Genomic DNA, 14,739 nt, shown 5'->3' with positions numbered 1-14,739 from the left:
CTTAGATTGTTGCTGACAGTGAGCGTGTTTTACGTGGAGGATTCGTTCGGCATATTCGACAAAGCACCTTGTACATGCGAGACAACAGGCGGATCCTGCAAGCGCGTTGTTATTGCTTGCGTACCCAGTATTGCGTAGCACTCACTCATCCCGGTTGCGTAATCAGTAATTCGTTTGCGTTTGGTAGAGATTATGCCAAAAAGAAACGGCTTTGTTGCGTCGTACACAGTCCCACAGGCGCACTTGTCAAGAACGGGCTGGAGGAGTCTAGTCCACATTTCGATCACGCCGTAAATTGAAATCTGAATCCAATGGAGAAACACCAATTCAGACGCCATCAAGTACTGCATCGGTGGACAACCTTCTGGTTTGAATTTACTGTTAGAGTGAGACCGGTAACGGTAGTTCACTCTCATAGTCAGACCTCCCGAATACAAGACAAATTTTGATTCCAAGCTTTCTTTGATTCCAAGCTTTCTTTGGACTTATGGGTTGACTATCCGCGATAAGATGTAGTCGTGAAAGGACAATTTCGCATATATAATCGGAACTTCGCCAAACGGCGGATGAACTTTTACACTCTATTTGCCGTGGCAAATATCCAGTTCGAGGTACCACTATTGCGATCCTAAAACCAAAATCGTTTTCGTTGACTGTGACGTGTGCAGCCATAAGCAAAATCCGACTATGGGTCCCCCACAACGGTTGGACAACGGGCTCGCTAAAACGTGCAAGTCTGTAGGGGAGGGCCTCTCCGTTTCTGATTGTCTCGACAATTCCACTCTCTAGCTCCAAGGACACGATCCCATTGTGCTAGTCTAGGTCTGCTGGCAAATACAAGGTGAGTGTTCGTTCCCACCGAGACAGTCTACCCGTATGCGGGGGATGACACATTGAAAGGTGTAGGCAGCGTCGGGCGAAAAGTGCACTGATGCAATCCGTTCTACCAGTCCAAGCGGAAGAGTGTTCTCGCGGCGAAGCTCGAGACAAAGGCAACGGTAGAGTCCAACTGGGCGTTGACCCGAATTATTAGCTGGGACTCCACTTCTACCGCATGGTTTTCGGACCCTTTGTCGTTCGCTGGTCTCTGCATGTTCGCGGTTCGAGTGCGCATTGTTCTCGCTTGTGTGCATCGAGCTTCATCCGCTATGAAGTTCGAGTGATACAGCATTTGCAAAACTCCCAATTTGACTACTGACACAAACAGTGAGAGTCGAGTAGATACTTCTTCGAATGGATCTTGCAACATACCGATGTAGAACGCGTTTGTCTGGGCGCTGCCGTTTTCTCTCTAATTGCCGCGTTCTGCCGTGGACGACGATACTTCTTTATTGATGGGGCAACGTGCATATTTACATTTAGCATAGATTTGGGCATCCCAGGCCCCGTAGGCGCGCTTCCGTTGTGCTTGGCTGCTGCTTTTTGTCAGTGTTGCGCTTTTTGGTCTTCCATCGCGCCGAATTGGGATTCCTCCCGGCATTGCATTCTCACTTTTTCTTTTTCCGAATCTCCCGACGACAGAAACAAAGCTTTGCAATCATGAGCGAAGAAAGCAAAATTGCGGATGGCGATTATGTCATGATGGGAGCCGGATCGGTTGTACCAGGCCGCAGTATACCCGCGGCCGGCCTCGATGATCCGAGTCTCTCCCAAGAGGAAAAGGACCACCGCCTCGCCGTTGCCATTCAGCAGCAAGAAAACGCTGCTGCGTATAGTGAACACAAGAAAAAGCACGCCGAACACGTGCACGCGCAACAAAACCGCACGGCCCGTTCGGGAACCTTCACCAAACTGGCTGCCGTCCGCAGCAAGGACCACGGTATGTTTTCGGTCCCCGCCGAGTACACATCGGAGATGGCCTACCACAGATCGGACAATAAGTACGCGTTCCCGGGCGGCAACGACAAATTTTCTCCTCCTCCGCAGGGCGCCAGTCCTCAAGAGATTGCCGACCACCAAATGGCTGCCAACCTGCAGAAGTTTGAACAGGTCGACGCCGGTACCATCCGTACCATGACCAAGATTGTCACAGAAGAGACTGAGGCAGAAACTGCGCAGGCGCATCGTACGCAGCGCTCCAATTACCATATCAATCAAAAGGCTTTCCCGCGCTAAAGGGATAGCGCAACCTTGAGCCTTCTTGTTGGTACGAATGCTGATCCCTGCTGACTGGAATATTGAAAAGAATACGTTGTTGTTAACCTGATCGTTATATAAGCGGAGATAAATCCGAAAAGCATTTGTACACGTATACATTGGATCCTTAGAATTTCTCACGTTAGGCGAATTCTATGTGAGTCGTACAGTCAAAGGCGGAAGAAGCTGGGGCCGCCATTGCAAAACTTCGACGATTATACATTTACAAAGACCTGCTTCTTGGGAACCAACATTGATTGTGGAAGTCCACCGCTACTCTTGGCCAATTGTTTGGCGGCGATTTCGGGCATTTCTTCAGGAATTTTTTCCTGGTAAATATTGTAATTGTCCTTGTCGGCTTCGTGCAACCGATCGTGAACGACTGGCAAAATGGCCAAGCACTCGCGTCTCATATAAGAAACTGGACCATCGTCGTCCAGGCCCCGTACGAATTTTGACAGCGTTTCAAATTTTAAATGACAATCGCGCAACCGGGCAATCTCCTTGCCCCATTCGTTCGCTAGTCGGTGAACCACCGCCTGGTGGTATTCGGCCTTAGCGACACTCAACATAGAAGACACTTTGCAGTACGTGGCCCATGTAGACGACTCTTTAGGTACTTCGGATTCCAAACGTGGGTCTTGTGCAGCCGTCAACGCTTCGTTAAACAGGGCAAAGGCAGATTGTGACAAGACCGACAATGTCGAATGCTTGGTGTCGTCTCCGGCCTGAGCGGCCATGCGATAAATGAACATTTGTGCTTGGGCGACGAGATACTTTTCCCAGAACGCCAACATGGGTTGACTTAAATCCACCGTGGCAAAGTCCATAGACTGCACGAGTTCTTTCAGAACGGCCAGAATACTCGCCGCCGTTTGACAGTAATTCACAGCTTCTTTGCAAGCAGCTCGATCGGTGACGGAGCATTCGGCGGCCATTCCCGTTAGCAACGCTGCAGTATTGAACTCAATCACGGCACGATCCCACGTTAATGTTGCGTGTCGTTCCTCCTCGGGTGACCACGCGCCTTTCCAAAAAAGCCGCAATCCGTTGTGTTCATCGTCGAGCGTGGGGAACCCACGTTTTTCGAACTCAAGCAAAGTGGCGTGATACTCGTGACAATCCGCCAACCCATCGTCTTCCAGTGCCGCTCGGTGGGAATCGCGCTTCAAGAGCACATCAGTAACGCAGTTGCGTAGTGACTGCAATCGCAAGAGATCTTCGCGACAGGCGGCGGCGGACAAATCTGGCTTGGGAAGCACAAATTGCAACGGATTGGATGGTTGAAACGAGACTTCTTGATCCGAGTCTAGCCATTTTGAAAGTGCGGTTTGTAGATCAAAACGGACGGCTGGCTTCAACGGGAGAATGAGCATGGCGAGTGCAAGCTTTTGTAAAGTACGGAAACCGAGCCGATAGAATCTTGGTTGCGTCTCTCGACTGGGCTTGTCGTAATCTGTTATTAGCTATCACTAACTGTTAGTAAATCACTGCAAACCGCGACAAACTCTTTCAAACAGGAAAAGGAGCCTCTCCGTTCCTAACGAAGCCGAAGGTGTATCCAGATGGAAGAAATGATAATCGTGAATACAGCGCGACTGCTTTCTGGTTCTTCGAAGGCGCGCAACAGTTTCGGGTTTGAGCGATCGGTCTGATGTGAACATGAAACGATATTTTTCAGTCAACAAACCAGCTCGTGATTTTTCCAGGCTGCGTTTCCTTCCCAACCCTACCCCTGTACGGGATTGTCGTTCGCTACGTTGTTCATCTCGACGAATATTATGATTCACAATAACAGTTATTTTATATCTTGTCGTTCGATAACGGAGATCGGAGCTCCGGGGCATCGCGGGAGCGTAGGACGTTGGTCTACCTAGCTCTCGTAGGGTAGATACATAGGTAGTGACTAGAGTCGAACAAGTGCTTCTAGCTGTACCTCGTCGTTGGACCAAACGTGTCTGCACAAACGAAGCAGAGCACGATGTATATTTTGTCCTTTCGAATCCAAAAAACTGCAACTAAAGTACGATTTACAGTGAGAACTGGGCTTTGACTACTCATTCCGACTATTGCTACTATTCCGTAGCACCCTGCAGCAGCACACTAGAAGACATCTTACACGGTCGGGTATCAGACACTCTCTGTTTTACTTGCGGCAGCTGTCGTAGTTGGCTACGAACCAGTCCACGGACTGTTGGATACCGTCCGGCATGGACGTGAATTCGTAATCTGCTTTGAGGGAACGCAGTTTTTTGTTACACGCCGTCTTTTTGAACTGTCCGTCTGCTTTGGAAGTATCAAAAACGATTTGTCCGTCAAACTGCATGGCCTTGGCGACGGCCAAGGCCACGTCCTTAATGGAGACTTCCTCTTCTTCGTCCACCGAGAGCGTAATTGGTGTCGGGTCGTGGTACTCTCGCATGACCCAGACCGTGAGTTCGGCGAGATCACGGCTGTAAACGAATTGACGCAACGGCGTTCCACTGCCCCAAATCGTAAACGGAGTGTTGTCCTTTTTGGCCAGGTAGCACTTGTGGATGAGTCCGGGAATCACGTGACCGTTCTGGATACTGAAATTGTCGTGGGGGCCGTAAATGTTGGTGGGGATGATGGAAGTAAAGTTGCAGCCGTACTCTTCCGCATAGGCTCGGTTCATGGTGTCGATCAAGCGCTTGGCGTAGGCGTAGCCTTCGTTGGAAGGATGCGGCGGACCATCGTGCAACATGGTTTCGTCAATTGGATACGTTGTTTTGTCCGGGAAGATGCAGGTGGAGAGGAAACTGACGAGCTTCTCCACCTTGTAGATACGCGAGCATTCCATAATGTTGTCGTTGATGAGAATGTTCTCCCGAAAGAACTCCACCTTTTGCGCCATATTGGCAAAGAGACCTCCGACTTTTGCGGCTAAATGAATCACGTGCGTGGGTTGGTACTTGGCGAAGATCTTTTCCGTATCCGCACGATTGCGGAGATCGCCTTCCTTGCTGTTCAGGTAGATCCAACTCTCGTTTTCTAGCGCACCGGTGCCTTCTACGTATTCGCGGATCGCCGCACCGACCAAGCCGGAACCGCCCGTCACCATGACGACCGAGGGGCGACGGGCGTCCTCGGTTTCGTTACTTTCCGCAGTCATACCGCTACGGAATCCGCTCTTGCTGCAACCGTGCCTGTTACTACTCTTACTACTGCACGTACTACTTTTTCAATGAGGATTTTATCAAATGAAACGTATGGGTCGAATTTACAGGAAGGCAAGATTTTACAGACCAATCACTACCAGGCTTGCTCTCTCTACACGTCGCGATCGTCGCCCTATATAACGGTCTATTTTTTGCGTGTCCTTGCGACGTTATTTGCCTGCCATTCGTGACTACCCCCTGTCATAGACATCCCGTACCCCCCATCCATATACGCGAAATAGAAAGGTATCCCCGTAAGACTTTAGTGTCACGGCGACACGTGAGGTCGATCGGGACTGGAAAGGTTGGCCGGGAGGATGGTTCGACAGACAACCCGGGTTTATCCATAGACCAGTATGGAGTGCGATCTCATCCGACCATAAGAGCAGTCAGAAATCACCTCTCTAGAAATATAAGGAACAACCATGATCGCGGCAATGCAAGAAAAGCCTTGTCTCTTTCGCTCTGGCGAGGTTACAACCTTACAGCTTTTCCAGAGGCCATTATCGTTTCTGCGGTAGCTATGTAAAAGTAACTATAATTCCATTCCTATGGAAAGGATCTACATCTGCTAAAGCTTGGTTGCAGCTTGGGCAAACCCATTATTGAGTCGCTATTTCGTCGCACAATCCGAAGCATACAATCCGAATTATCGGACAAGAACTCCAAGAAATACGGGGGAAACGAAACCTTTTGAAGTCGTTTTTGATGGTGAACAAGTACCTTCAGATTGCCTTTTTCCCACGTGAAGAACCTGCAGTATTTTCGCGATCGATTTCCGATCTACCATATAACACCACAATCGTACTCCTCTACCCATTGCTTTAGTATGGCGCCCAACCGAAAGGCTGCCACCGGTATTGTCGATAGGTTTGTCGCTCCCTTCGTCTAGGACACCAGCTCGATGTCGATTCGTACCCTGCTGTCAATGCCACAAAAAAGACAACGTCCTCTGACTTGTACTGGTAATGGCCACAGGATGAAAGCATTGCTCGTATTCAGAAGGAAGACAAGGCTCGTTGGCTCTTGTCTGCCAAACACGTACAAGCTAAACTGATGCAAAAGAAGCCTCGCACTCGACGCAAATTGTCCCGAAAGTATTAAGGTTCTCTGACCAGCTGAAGAGAATCGGATGCGTACCGAAATGCACCAAGCTCCGTGAACAATAAAATTGCCCTGGACAACAGGCGGCTACTGACTTCAACCAGCCTCATCCAGAGTAACCTGCAACAAGGTGCAGCAACAGTTTCTAGCGCAAAGGATCCGTAGCAAGTGCAACGTACACGAGAACGGAACAAAACGCAAGATTTTGCATGCCGGTGCCTTGGGTCGAATGTCGTTACATGAAGCGAGTCGAGAGCTCCTGGATATCCATCATGTGGAAACGTGTCTTTGGCACGCTTCTCTCTCGCTCTCGATTCAAACTCGAAGGCAGATACACCTACATTGCGGTGTTTTGAGTACCGACAAAGCAAAGATTGTATGATAGTGATTCTTGTTTGTCTTCAGAGGCGATCGCAATTTACTATTGATCGATGTGTGATGTGCAATAAAAAGTATATTCAACAAAGCCAGCTAGCTGGCGGACCTTTTTTCAGCGTTTATTGACGCTGATTAAATAACGGACAGCAAAGTTATGGAACACCTTTATTCTCGACTAAAGACGCAGTAAGATTGGCTTATGTTGGCTCTCCAGCTCGGCAGTTGTAATCGTTAGAATCAGTCCCTTCTACAGAAGGGGATGCCATAGCTGGAGAAAACACTGCGACATAGCATTTTTGTAATTCTCCCAATCAACAACGATGAGAAGCTCGTGTCACACTGCTGTTATTGGGTCTTTGCAGATGCAGATTTGTAGTTTCGAAACGGAAGTGGGCTTCACAAGTATTAGTTCCATCGGTCTGTATTTTCACTAAATTTGTAGTTTGCTTGGTCTATAAAATGCTTTCCGGTGCAATTGCAAAATTTAGTTCGCTTTTGGTACAAGAATTCCTTTATAATTAATGTCAGATTTCATACTAATGAACAACGTACTTAATAGCCAATAAATAGAAAGAAAACGAACAATCAAGTACTGACGACTGGTTCACTGAGGCCTTGGGATCTTGACACCTCTGGGTCAACGATTGTGAAGAACAAACCAATCAAGCCGACCTATTTTGGTATCTACACGGGAAAGGCTAGCTAGATAGCTCTTGGCTAGAGAATAGCGTTCACAATAAAACACCCACGCACGAGCAATCTTCTCCTCCTTTGCTTTTTAAGAGTCCCTACTGAAGCATGGCTCCCAATCTTCACCGCCTATCGACGCTTTCGCAATCTTTGAGCGACTTTCGTGAGCTACAAAGCTTTGTCCGATCAAAGGACCTAGCAAGTCCAGAGACCACCGGGCCGCAACAAGCTCAGCCAGTGGAAAGCGCTTCGTATTGGGAATGGACTACGGAGCCTACCGTTGCTTCCGCAACGGACCTGTTTTCGGCAGCCCGCATTGAATCGAACCTTATCAACGCTTCCCGTGTTGGTGCGAGCGAAGAGCCTTCCAAGTGCAACACATCATCCGACGAATACTGGGCTGAAACTGCGGATCAAGTATGTACGGATGCTAGTTCACCCACCACTCCCCAACACAAACTAGTCAAGACTGATGACTCGTACTGGACTTGCTCTCATCAAAAAACAACAGCCGATAAGTACTGGAGCTGGGAAGCCTCAAACGTCGACGTCGCGAATTCGGTACCGTCTAGTGTGCCAAAGGCCAAAACTTCTGACGATTCACAGTCGTACTGGCAATGGTCCCACACCCGGACCGATTCGGATTCGTACTGGAAGAATGCTACTGACGTCAAAGCTGCCGATACTAAGCCCTGTTACTGGGAGTGGTCGTATGAGACCGGCGATAGTGAGGAATATTGGAAGTGGAATACACCTATGGTTGCAACTTTTACCACTTGAAAATCTTTTCTGGCTAGGAAAAAGAATCGGCTCTTTAAACGCTAATACAATTTCATTGCGCTATTATTCTACAATGCTGGTAGTCGAAGCACTATGGATAATGACTTACAGTTAGAGGTATTCCCCATTCGTTTCGACAAAGAAGCTTTTTGTGTTACAGTTCGTCATTAATTTGTCGAAATTATGTTGTTTTTCGATTTTGGTTTGGTGGAACCGTCCGCTCGTTAGTGACAACAGGATCTCTACTCTGCAGCAATCTTATATCATGAACGAGATGCCGACAAGCCGCCCACGAAATTACGCATTCAAAACTCGGCATACAAATATTGACAGCGCTAACTGTAGATTTAGCTCTATAGGAAAAAGACAAAAGCGGATCCATCCTCTAAGTTTCAAAGCTTTGAAAGCAAATATCGCAGTGGTCCCGGGACGTTTTATCGATCCACCGCGTGTTTAGCAAATCCGACTGTTCGGTTTTGCGAACAGCCCCCGCGCAACCTTCACCCCAGTTTCGTACCTTGACGGAGTTCCAATTCTGCAAGTGGCGTTTGACGAGCCGCGCCTTGACAATGTTTTCGGGTGTATTCAGATACCAGCGATCGTCCCATATTTCACCCAGTGCTTCCCAATTGGGGTCGTCCTGAGCCAATAAGTAGAGACCTTCGCAGAGCACAATTTGGTGCGATTTCATCAACTGTACGCCACCCGAAACGGGATCACTGATTTCGCGTGAATAAGTAGGAAAGGATCCTTCCCCAGAGGCCTTGGCAGTTTTCAAGTCGGCAATGAGGCGTTCGTGGTCGTAGGTGAAGGGAGCACCCCGTCGGAGCATCATCATCTCGTAGGTGTACTCGTCGTTGGCCTCTCCCATTCGTTTGAGTTCGGCTTTCGGGTAGTGGTAGCCGTCCATGGGCAGGACGACGGAGATTTCGTGATCGGCACTTTCATTGGAAGCATTGAGCTTGTCGCGGACGAGTTCCGCCAGGGTCGACTTGCCGCTGCCCGGTCCGCCGGCGACGGCAATGAAGACTTGGTCGCGATTGGATTTCTCCAAAACGGTCCGGGCTCGATCTACCAATGTAAGGACCTTAACAGCCAGTGAGCATGAGGGGGAGAGGTCGACCATTATGATTGTAACGAATAAAAGAAATGTATGAGTGCTCCTGTGTGAGAAAACCAACGGTTTGCGTATTGGCAAAAAGAACTTCGTTGACATGTTTGTGCCAACGAGAGGATGACTGACGGTGTCGTTCGAATCGCGACGAAGACGTATGCTGTGGTATAAGCAACGTCAAGGGAAAAGCCGACACGATCGGATCGTTGGAAAAGCGGATTCGTCTTCGGAAGTCTTCTAACCTTATGATACGGGACGGTACCGTGAGGGCGCCCGTGCGCATCCCACGCGACAGGTCAGCTAATCAGTCCAACCCGCTGTTCATCCGTGTGGGTGTGCCGATGCTTCTGGAAAGATCGATAGAGCGCGATCGAAGTCTCGCGTCACCAGCTTGAGGATAGGGGTATCCATTGAACAGCGGATGACTTACGTACGGTGCATCTCCGCCGACATACCCGGAGGTTAGTGCTGGAAGTTCTTCCTCTGTTCGACTGCTCGTGACTAGAACGTGCTGGGTCTCGAATGACGTCCTCCGCCCATTCTTATCCATGTTGACGATGCTCGGCGTAGTTCGCTATCGGAAGAATCCCCTGCGCCAAGTCGCTCTGCTCCTCGTCTTTGTTATCTTTGTCTCTGTCCAATAGCTTCCTGACCTTTTTATCTTCTACGCGTACCATGACGACAACCAACGGAAGTTCGGCAGCTGTGCTAGTGAGCGACAAGTACGCCCAGGACGGCGACGAAGCCAAGGAAATTGCCGAGTACCTGCCCTACTTTCCCTTCAAAGGCATTCCACGCTTCTACGATATTGGTGGTTTTCTGTACGAGCCCAAAGTCTTTCAAAAGATTGTAGACGTCTTTGTCGATCGGTACCGGGAAATCGGTGTCGACGTCATTGCGGGGTAAGTCAAGGAAAGTGGGTTGGCCAGCGTGTCTGTGTGACACTTTCTCACCCTCTAGTGCTTGCACCACGACCACTCCTGTAGTTTGGACGCACGTGGGTTTGTCCTGGGTCCACCAATTGCCCTGGCTTTGAATAAACCCTTTATAATGATGCGGAAAAAGGGAAAAATGCCCAACAGCGTATCCTCGGACGACTACACGACGGAATACGGTAACCGACAAGGCTTGACGGTGCAAAAAGACAAGATTCAAAAGAACCACCGGGTTCTGATCATTGACGATTTGGTAGCCACGGGCGGAACCCTTGGGTCGGCCGTTAGTTTGGTCAAAATGCTCGGTGGCGTGGTCGTGGAGTGTGCCTGTGTGGTAGAGCTAAAAATGTTCATTGATCCCCCGGAGGAATCCGGTTTGCCCAGTCGGAAAAAGCTCTTTGCCGAACTGGGTCACCACGATGTCGGTGTGTGGGGTTTGATCTCGGAAGACATCTTGACCAACAAAGCGGATCTCCCGCAGCACTACGTGGATGACGGCGAAGAACACTGATGTCGTTCCTCTGGGAGGAAATTGGATGGCTTTGATGGGTTACAAGCGTGAAGCTCTGTGTGTGATTGTGGGCCGAGTGTATGGGTATTCCTGTAGAGCGCCTGATAGCAAGTCCAAAAAGTTTGCCCAAAAAAAATATTGCTCGTTGTGAATAACGCACTTTTTTATCCGAAACGTAGTGTTAGCTTACGGGCAACCACACTTTTGTGGAATAGAACACAAGGACGAACCCTTGTGCTGTTGCTGCTACTGGTTACTCGTGTATGGAATACGGATATACAAGCCGACGTCCACGGATTACTGACGTAATATTCTATGAAACTATTGTTTATTTGACTGACCAGTAGGCGACCATTGTACGGCGGGCGAGGCAGGCCGACCCATGAAGCTACGTGTTGTGGCTATACCGGCATACCGAAACTGTCTCGTCCGGTTTGTACAGAGTCATCGCCGTCCATCCCCGTGACCCAAGAGGATCCGCCGACGCTTTTACTACTGTGGTTGCGCATTTGCTCGCGAAGCAAGCGTTGCGGTGTGGAGTATCCCACCACGCGATCGTAGTCTTCAAAACAAGGGTCGGTGGGGAAGGGCCAGGTGTAGTAGGGGCCAATGCCAAAAATGTCGTGCAACTGTATGGGTTCCTCGTCTGATTCAGCCATGGTGCCGTTGGCCTTTTTCTTGAGACGATCAATGGTTCCCACGCCGGTCATGACTCCGTACGTGACGTTCATGAGCATGGAGGAGGTAAAGAGAAAGGATCCGATGGATAAGACGGTCATAATACGGACGAGTTGCGTCAAGACGAGGGTAAAGACACAGGTGTCGTCGGCACAGAAAAAGTAATTGTAGCCCATGAGTAGTAAGCACAATACGGAAATGGTCCAGGTGTATATCAAAAAGAGGAGAAAGAATTTGAAATTTCCGACTCCGACGCAATTATTCATCCAGGGACAGTGGTGATCCATGCGGGATATACATCGGTTGCAGATACGGCAGTGGTGTGATCCGGGAGGTTTGAATGTTTGGCACTGACTGCACATGGTGAGTTTGTCGTGTGCGTATCGTTGGGTTTCGGTGGGTACGGCCGAAAAGGGCACGGATCCCGGATCGGAAAGGGTTGTTTTGACGTGCGATGCCAGTGCGAGTGCAGCGAGGATGGTGTAGAGGGCGGAGGAGGCGGAGGAAATACCGCCAGTTTGTGCCAGTAGTGTGACGGTGAGGGTGGAATAGCCAATGAGTACCCATACGAGTAGACACATGATGGTTCCGGCAGGGTCGGATTGGTTGAGCCAGATTCCGTGATCGTCGGAAGTGCCGAAGGAACAACTCCAGGGCAAGTCGTTAAAGTCGTCGTGGTAGTAAAGTGTGTCGTCTGTGTGGGGGGATCGCTTGCCGTGTTGACAGCGACGACAAGCGTCACCAACAGTATTCCAACAACGCCGCGAGACGGAAAGGCGCTTGGTTTTTTCCATAGACGTGCCTCTACCGGCGTCGACGTGGGAGGGACCGTATCCGCCGGGTGTGAAGGATTCCAATCGCACCGATGGTGGGGCGTTCTAAGCAACGCAATAGGGGGTGATTGGATGGACAGATGGATGGTTGGAAGTAACGTGAGTATCAATGACACAATGTTTTGCTGGAGGACGCTTGACAGTCGAATGTGTGTGTGTGTGTGTGTGTGTGTGTGTGTGCGTACGTACCGGATCGTCTCGATAGGGAAAGTCTCCCCCGACCCGTTGCCGTTGACGAGTCGTAGCGTTGGCGATGCCATGCGAGGGAGGGGACGACGGATTCATCATTGTGTCGGTGAGAGAAAATGTGACCGTGAGTGACTGTACCGTACACAGTTTACAGTTTGCAGTTGACTAAATTGACTGAGTCTTTCACGTAAGAAGTGGGCGGTGCTTGCCGTCAAGGCGTGTCGAGTCGACCCGCGTCGATAGTTATTGTTTGGTCTGATGTTTGGTTTGGTTTGTGGATCTATGCGCCGCCGCCATGGTCGCCAACACGGAACAGTAAAACAGTACGGCTCGATTCGTTTGTTGGTGTCGTTTGGTCGTTGACTGTGCTACTGGTACCCGCAGCACAGTGCTACGGGCCCTAGTTTCCTATCGGGGCTAGGGTCCGGAGACCGACGCACAATGCTGTCTGTCCATCCATCCATTGGAAATCCGGGTATTGAATCACGCCGGGTTTGTTTCGAAACGGAGGCCGGGACGTGACCACGTCATCGTGGGAAATGATTCTTCCTCGATCAAATCCAAAAAGGTATCCTGTCGTGTGTGCGCTGGTGTCTACGACGTGACGGACGGTACCACGACACAACCCCAACACCGCAACGGTACGTACCGTCGTCAGTCCCCCCGCGGAAGTGACGAAGTTGCACCCAGAAAGTCTTTTTCTCGTTGGCAGTGAGTGACTCGGTTTGACAATTCCATTGCGAACGCGGTGTTTGTGACCCCCGTCAGCGTCTCGCACGGGTACTTCACAGTCAACCAGACCGTACGTACTACCAAAAACAACGACCAGAACGAAAACGACACTAACAACCACCGCGTTCTCGTACTTCATTCGGTCCAGCCCCACAGTCCATTGAATTGCTCCACTAGCAAAGTCGGCCTCGAACGATCAATTGAACAAACCGACTGCTTGCCCATCTATCTATATCTATATATCTCATTTCAACTATCTCACAGTCAATCCAGGATCCTCCCATCGACCGACTCGATTGCGTTCCGTCGCCGAAAATCCGTTCCGTCACGCACAACACCTTACTCCGTACAGTCAAGCCCTTGACGTTACCATGAAGTCTTTTTCTGCCGGTGTTCTGGCTGTGTTCGGCGCCTCCGTCTCTCCCGTGGCGCTCGCGTTCGTGCCGCCGACGACCCACACGCTCGCTCGTACCAGTGCGGCAGCGACTAGCGCCCCCACGACGACGTACAAGTCGCCCTTGGTCTGGCGAATGGCATCCGACGACGAAGATGATGATGTACGTTAAGCCTTGTGTCCTCCATTGTCGAAACGAGCAACACCACAGAAGACTGTAGCTGTCGTTCACTCACCATGATCCTTGATCGATTGCTTACTCATTTCGTTTTTGGTTGACTTTTGGTTGTTTTTGGGCAACAGGGTTGGAAAGCTCCCACGTCGGCCATGATTGGCGGGGCCGGCGTCAACAACGCTGGTGAGCCTCCCTTTGAGATTCGTGGATTCTCCCTCGGTAATCTCGTCGTGGGGGCCGGTATCCTCATTACCTTTGCTTCCTTCGCGGAATACTTGTCGGAAAGTGGCGGTGACGGTTTGAACGTTTCGGGACTCGGATTCGTCTACGGCATTCCCGTCTTTTTGGCCGGCGCCGCACTCAAGTACGCCGAAATCAACCCCGTGCCCGTCGCGACGACTCCCGCCGCCGAGCGGGTCTTTGACCGCAAGGCTACCGACACGATTCTCAAAATCAAACAGGACGTCACGCGACACCGCTACGGAGACGAGGCCCATCTAGATACCACCGTCAAAAAACTCGGACTCGTCGTGCCCGGCAAGGCCTACCCGCAATTGCAAGAACTCCGACAAGACGAAGTCAACGACGGGGAACTAGCCTTCACTATGGTCTGGCAGAGCGTAGACACACCCTACAAAATGTGGGCCGACCCGCGACGCGTCCTCAAGTACGAAAAATTCTTTGGACCCGGCGTGTACGCGGACGTCGTCAAGATTGATGCCGAACAACGACTCGTCGGGATTCGGTTGACCACCGGAACGCGGCCACCCGTCGAGGAACAAGACACATCGACGTCCGCGCCGCCCGTGGCCAATCCGCAAGCCACCGCCGACAAACAAGCCTAGACGGACGTTTGTACAATAATACCACACATACACACACAAAACACGCCTCTCCCTCTCGGCCGTATT

General features: G+C 50.4%; 8 protein-coding genes across 8 annotated transcripts; 4 read left to right on the top strand and 4 right to left on the bottom strand.

The window, feature by feature from the left end:
* Nucleotides 1-1,539: 1,539 nt before the first annotated feature.
* PHATRDRAFT_39015 (predicted protein) lies at nt 1,540-2,115 on the top strand (the record flags this gene model as incomplete). Its single annotated transcript, XM_002183123.1, has 1 exon — nt 1,540-2,115. The coding sequence occupies one exon, from the start codon at nt 1,540-1,542 to the stop codon at nt 2,113-2,115; it is 576 nt and encodes a 191-aa protein (XP_002183159.1).
* Nucleotides 2,116-2,208: 93 nt separating this feature from the next.
* On the bottom strand, nt 2,209-3,778 carry PHATRDRAFT_48529 (predicted protein). Its single transcript, XM_002182999.1, has one exon. It carries the CDS (start codon nt 3,510-3,512, stop codon nt 2,352-2,354), a length of 1,161 nt encoding a protein of 386 aa, XP_002183035.1. The 5' UTR covers nt 3,513-3,778; the 3' UTR covers nt 2,209-2,351.
* A 504-nt stretch (nt 3,779-4,282) lies between these two features.
* PHATRDRAFT_15125 (predicted protein) lies at nt 4,283-5,218 on the bottom strand (the record flags this gene model as incomplete). Its single annotated transcript, XM_002182998.1, has 1 exon — nt 4,283-5,218. The coding sequence occupies one exon, from the start codon at nt 5,216-5,218 to the stop codon at nt 4,283-4,285; it is 936 nt and encodes a 311-aa protein (XP_002183034.1).
* A 2,323-nt stretch (nt 5,219-7,541) lies between these two features.
* Nucleotides 7,542-8,333, top strand: PHATRDRAFT_48527 (predicted protein). Its single transcript, XM_002183122.1, has one exon. It carries the CDS (start codon nt 7,596-7,598, stop codon nt 8,265-8,267), a length of 672 nt encoding a protein of 223 aa, XP_002183158.1. The 5' UTR covers nt 7,542-7,595; the 3' UTR covers nt 8,268-8,333.
* Nucleotides 8,334-8,772: 439 nt separating this feature from the next.
* Nucleotides 8,773-9,291, bottom strand: PHATRDRAFT_15134 (predicted protein; the record flags this gene model as incomplete). The annotated part of the gene is made up of 1 exon (XM_002182997.1): nt 8,773-9,291. A coding segment is annotated over one exon (519 nt), but the record flags the coding sequence as incomplete, so codon positions are not given.
* Nucleotides 9,292-10,146: 855 nt separating this feature from the next.
* PHATRDRAFT_6834 (predicted protein) lies at nt 10,147-10,659 on the top strand (the record flags this gene model as incomplete). Its single annotated transcript, XM_002183121.1, has 2 exons — nt 10,147-10,283; nt 10,368-10,659. Coding segments are annotated over 2 exons (429 nt in total), but the record flags the coding sequence as incomplete, so codon positions are not given.
* A 569-nt stretch (nt 10,660-11,228) lies between these two features.
* Nucleotides 11,229-12,829, bottom strand: PHATRDRAFT_48525 (predicted protein; the record flags this gene model as incomplete). Its single annotated transcript, XM_002182996.1, has 2 exons — nt 12,528-12,829; nt 11,229-12,383 (listed from the first exon to the last, which is right to left on the bottom strand). The coding sequence occupies exons 1-2, from the start codon at nt 12,624-12,626 to the stop codon at nt 11,229-11,231; spliced, it is 1,254 nt and encodes a 417-aa protein (XP_002183032.1). The 5' UTR covers nt 12,627-12,829.
* A 596-nt stretch (nt 12,830-13,425) lies between these two features.
* Nucleotides 13,426-14,673, top strand: PHATRDRAFT_48524 (predicted protein; the record flags this gene model as incomplete). Its single annotated transcript, XM_002183120.1, has 2 exons — nt 13,426-13,816; nt 13,957-14,673. The coding sequence occupies exons 1-2, from the start codon at nt 13,631-13,633 to the stop codon at nt 14,671-14,673; spliced, it is 903 nt and encodes a 300-aa protein (XP_002183156.1). The 5' UTR covers nt 13,426-13,630.
* Between the last annotated feature and the right edge of the window lie 66 nt (nt 14,674-14,739).

The sequence above is a fragment of the Phaeodactylum tricornutum genome, chromosome 18, assembly GCF_000150955.2.
Source record: "Phaeodactylum tricornutum CCAP 1055/1 chromosome 18, whole genome shotgun sequence".
Lineage (NCBI taxonomy): Eukaryota > Bacillariophyta > Bacillariophyceae > Surirellales > Neidiaceae > Phaeodactylum > Phaeodactylum tricornutum.
Note: the sequence above shows the minus strand (reverse complement) of the source record. Positions and strands in the feature narration are given on the sequence as shown.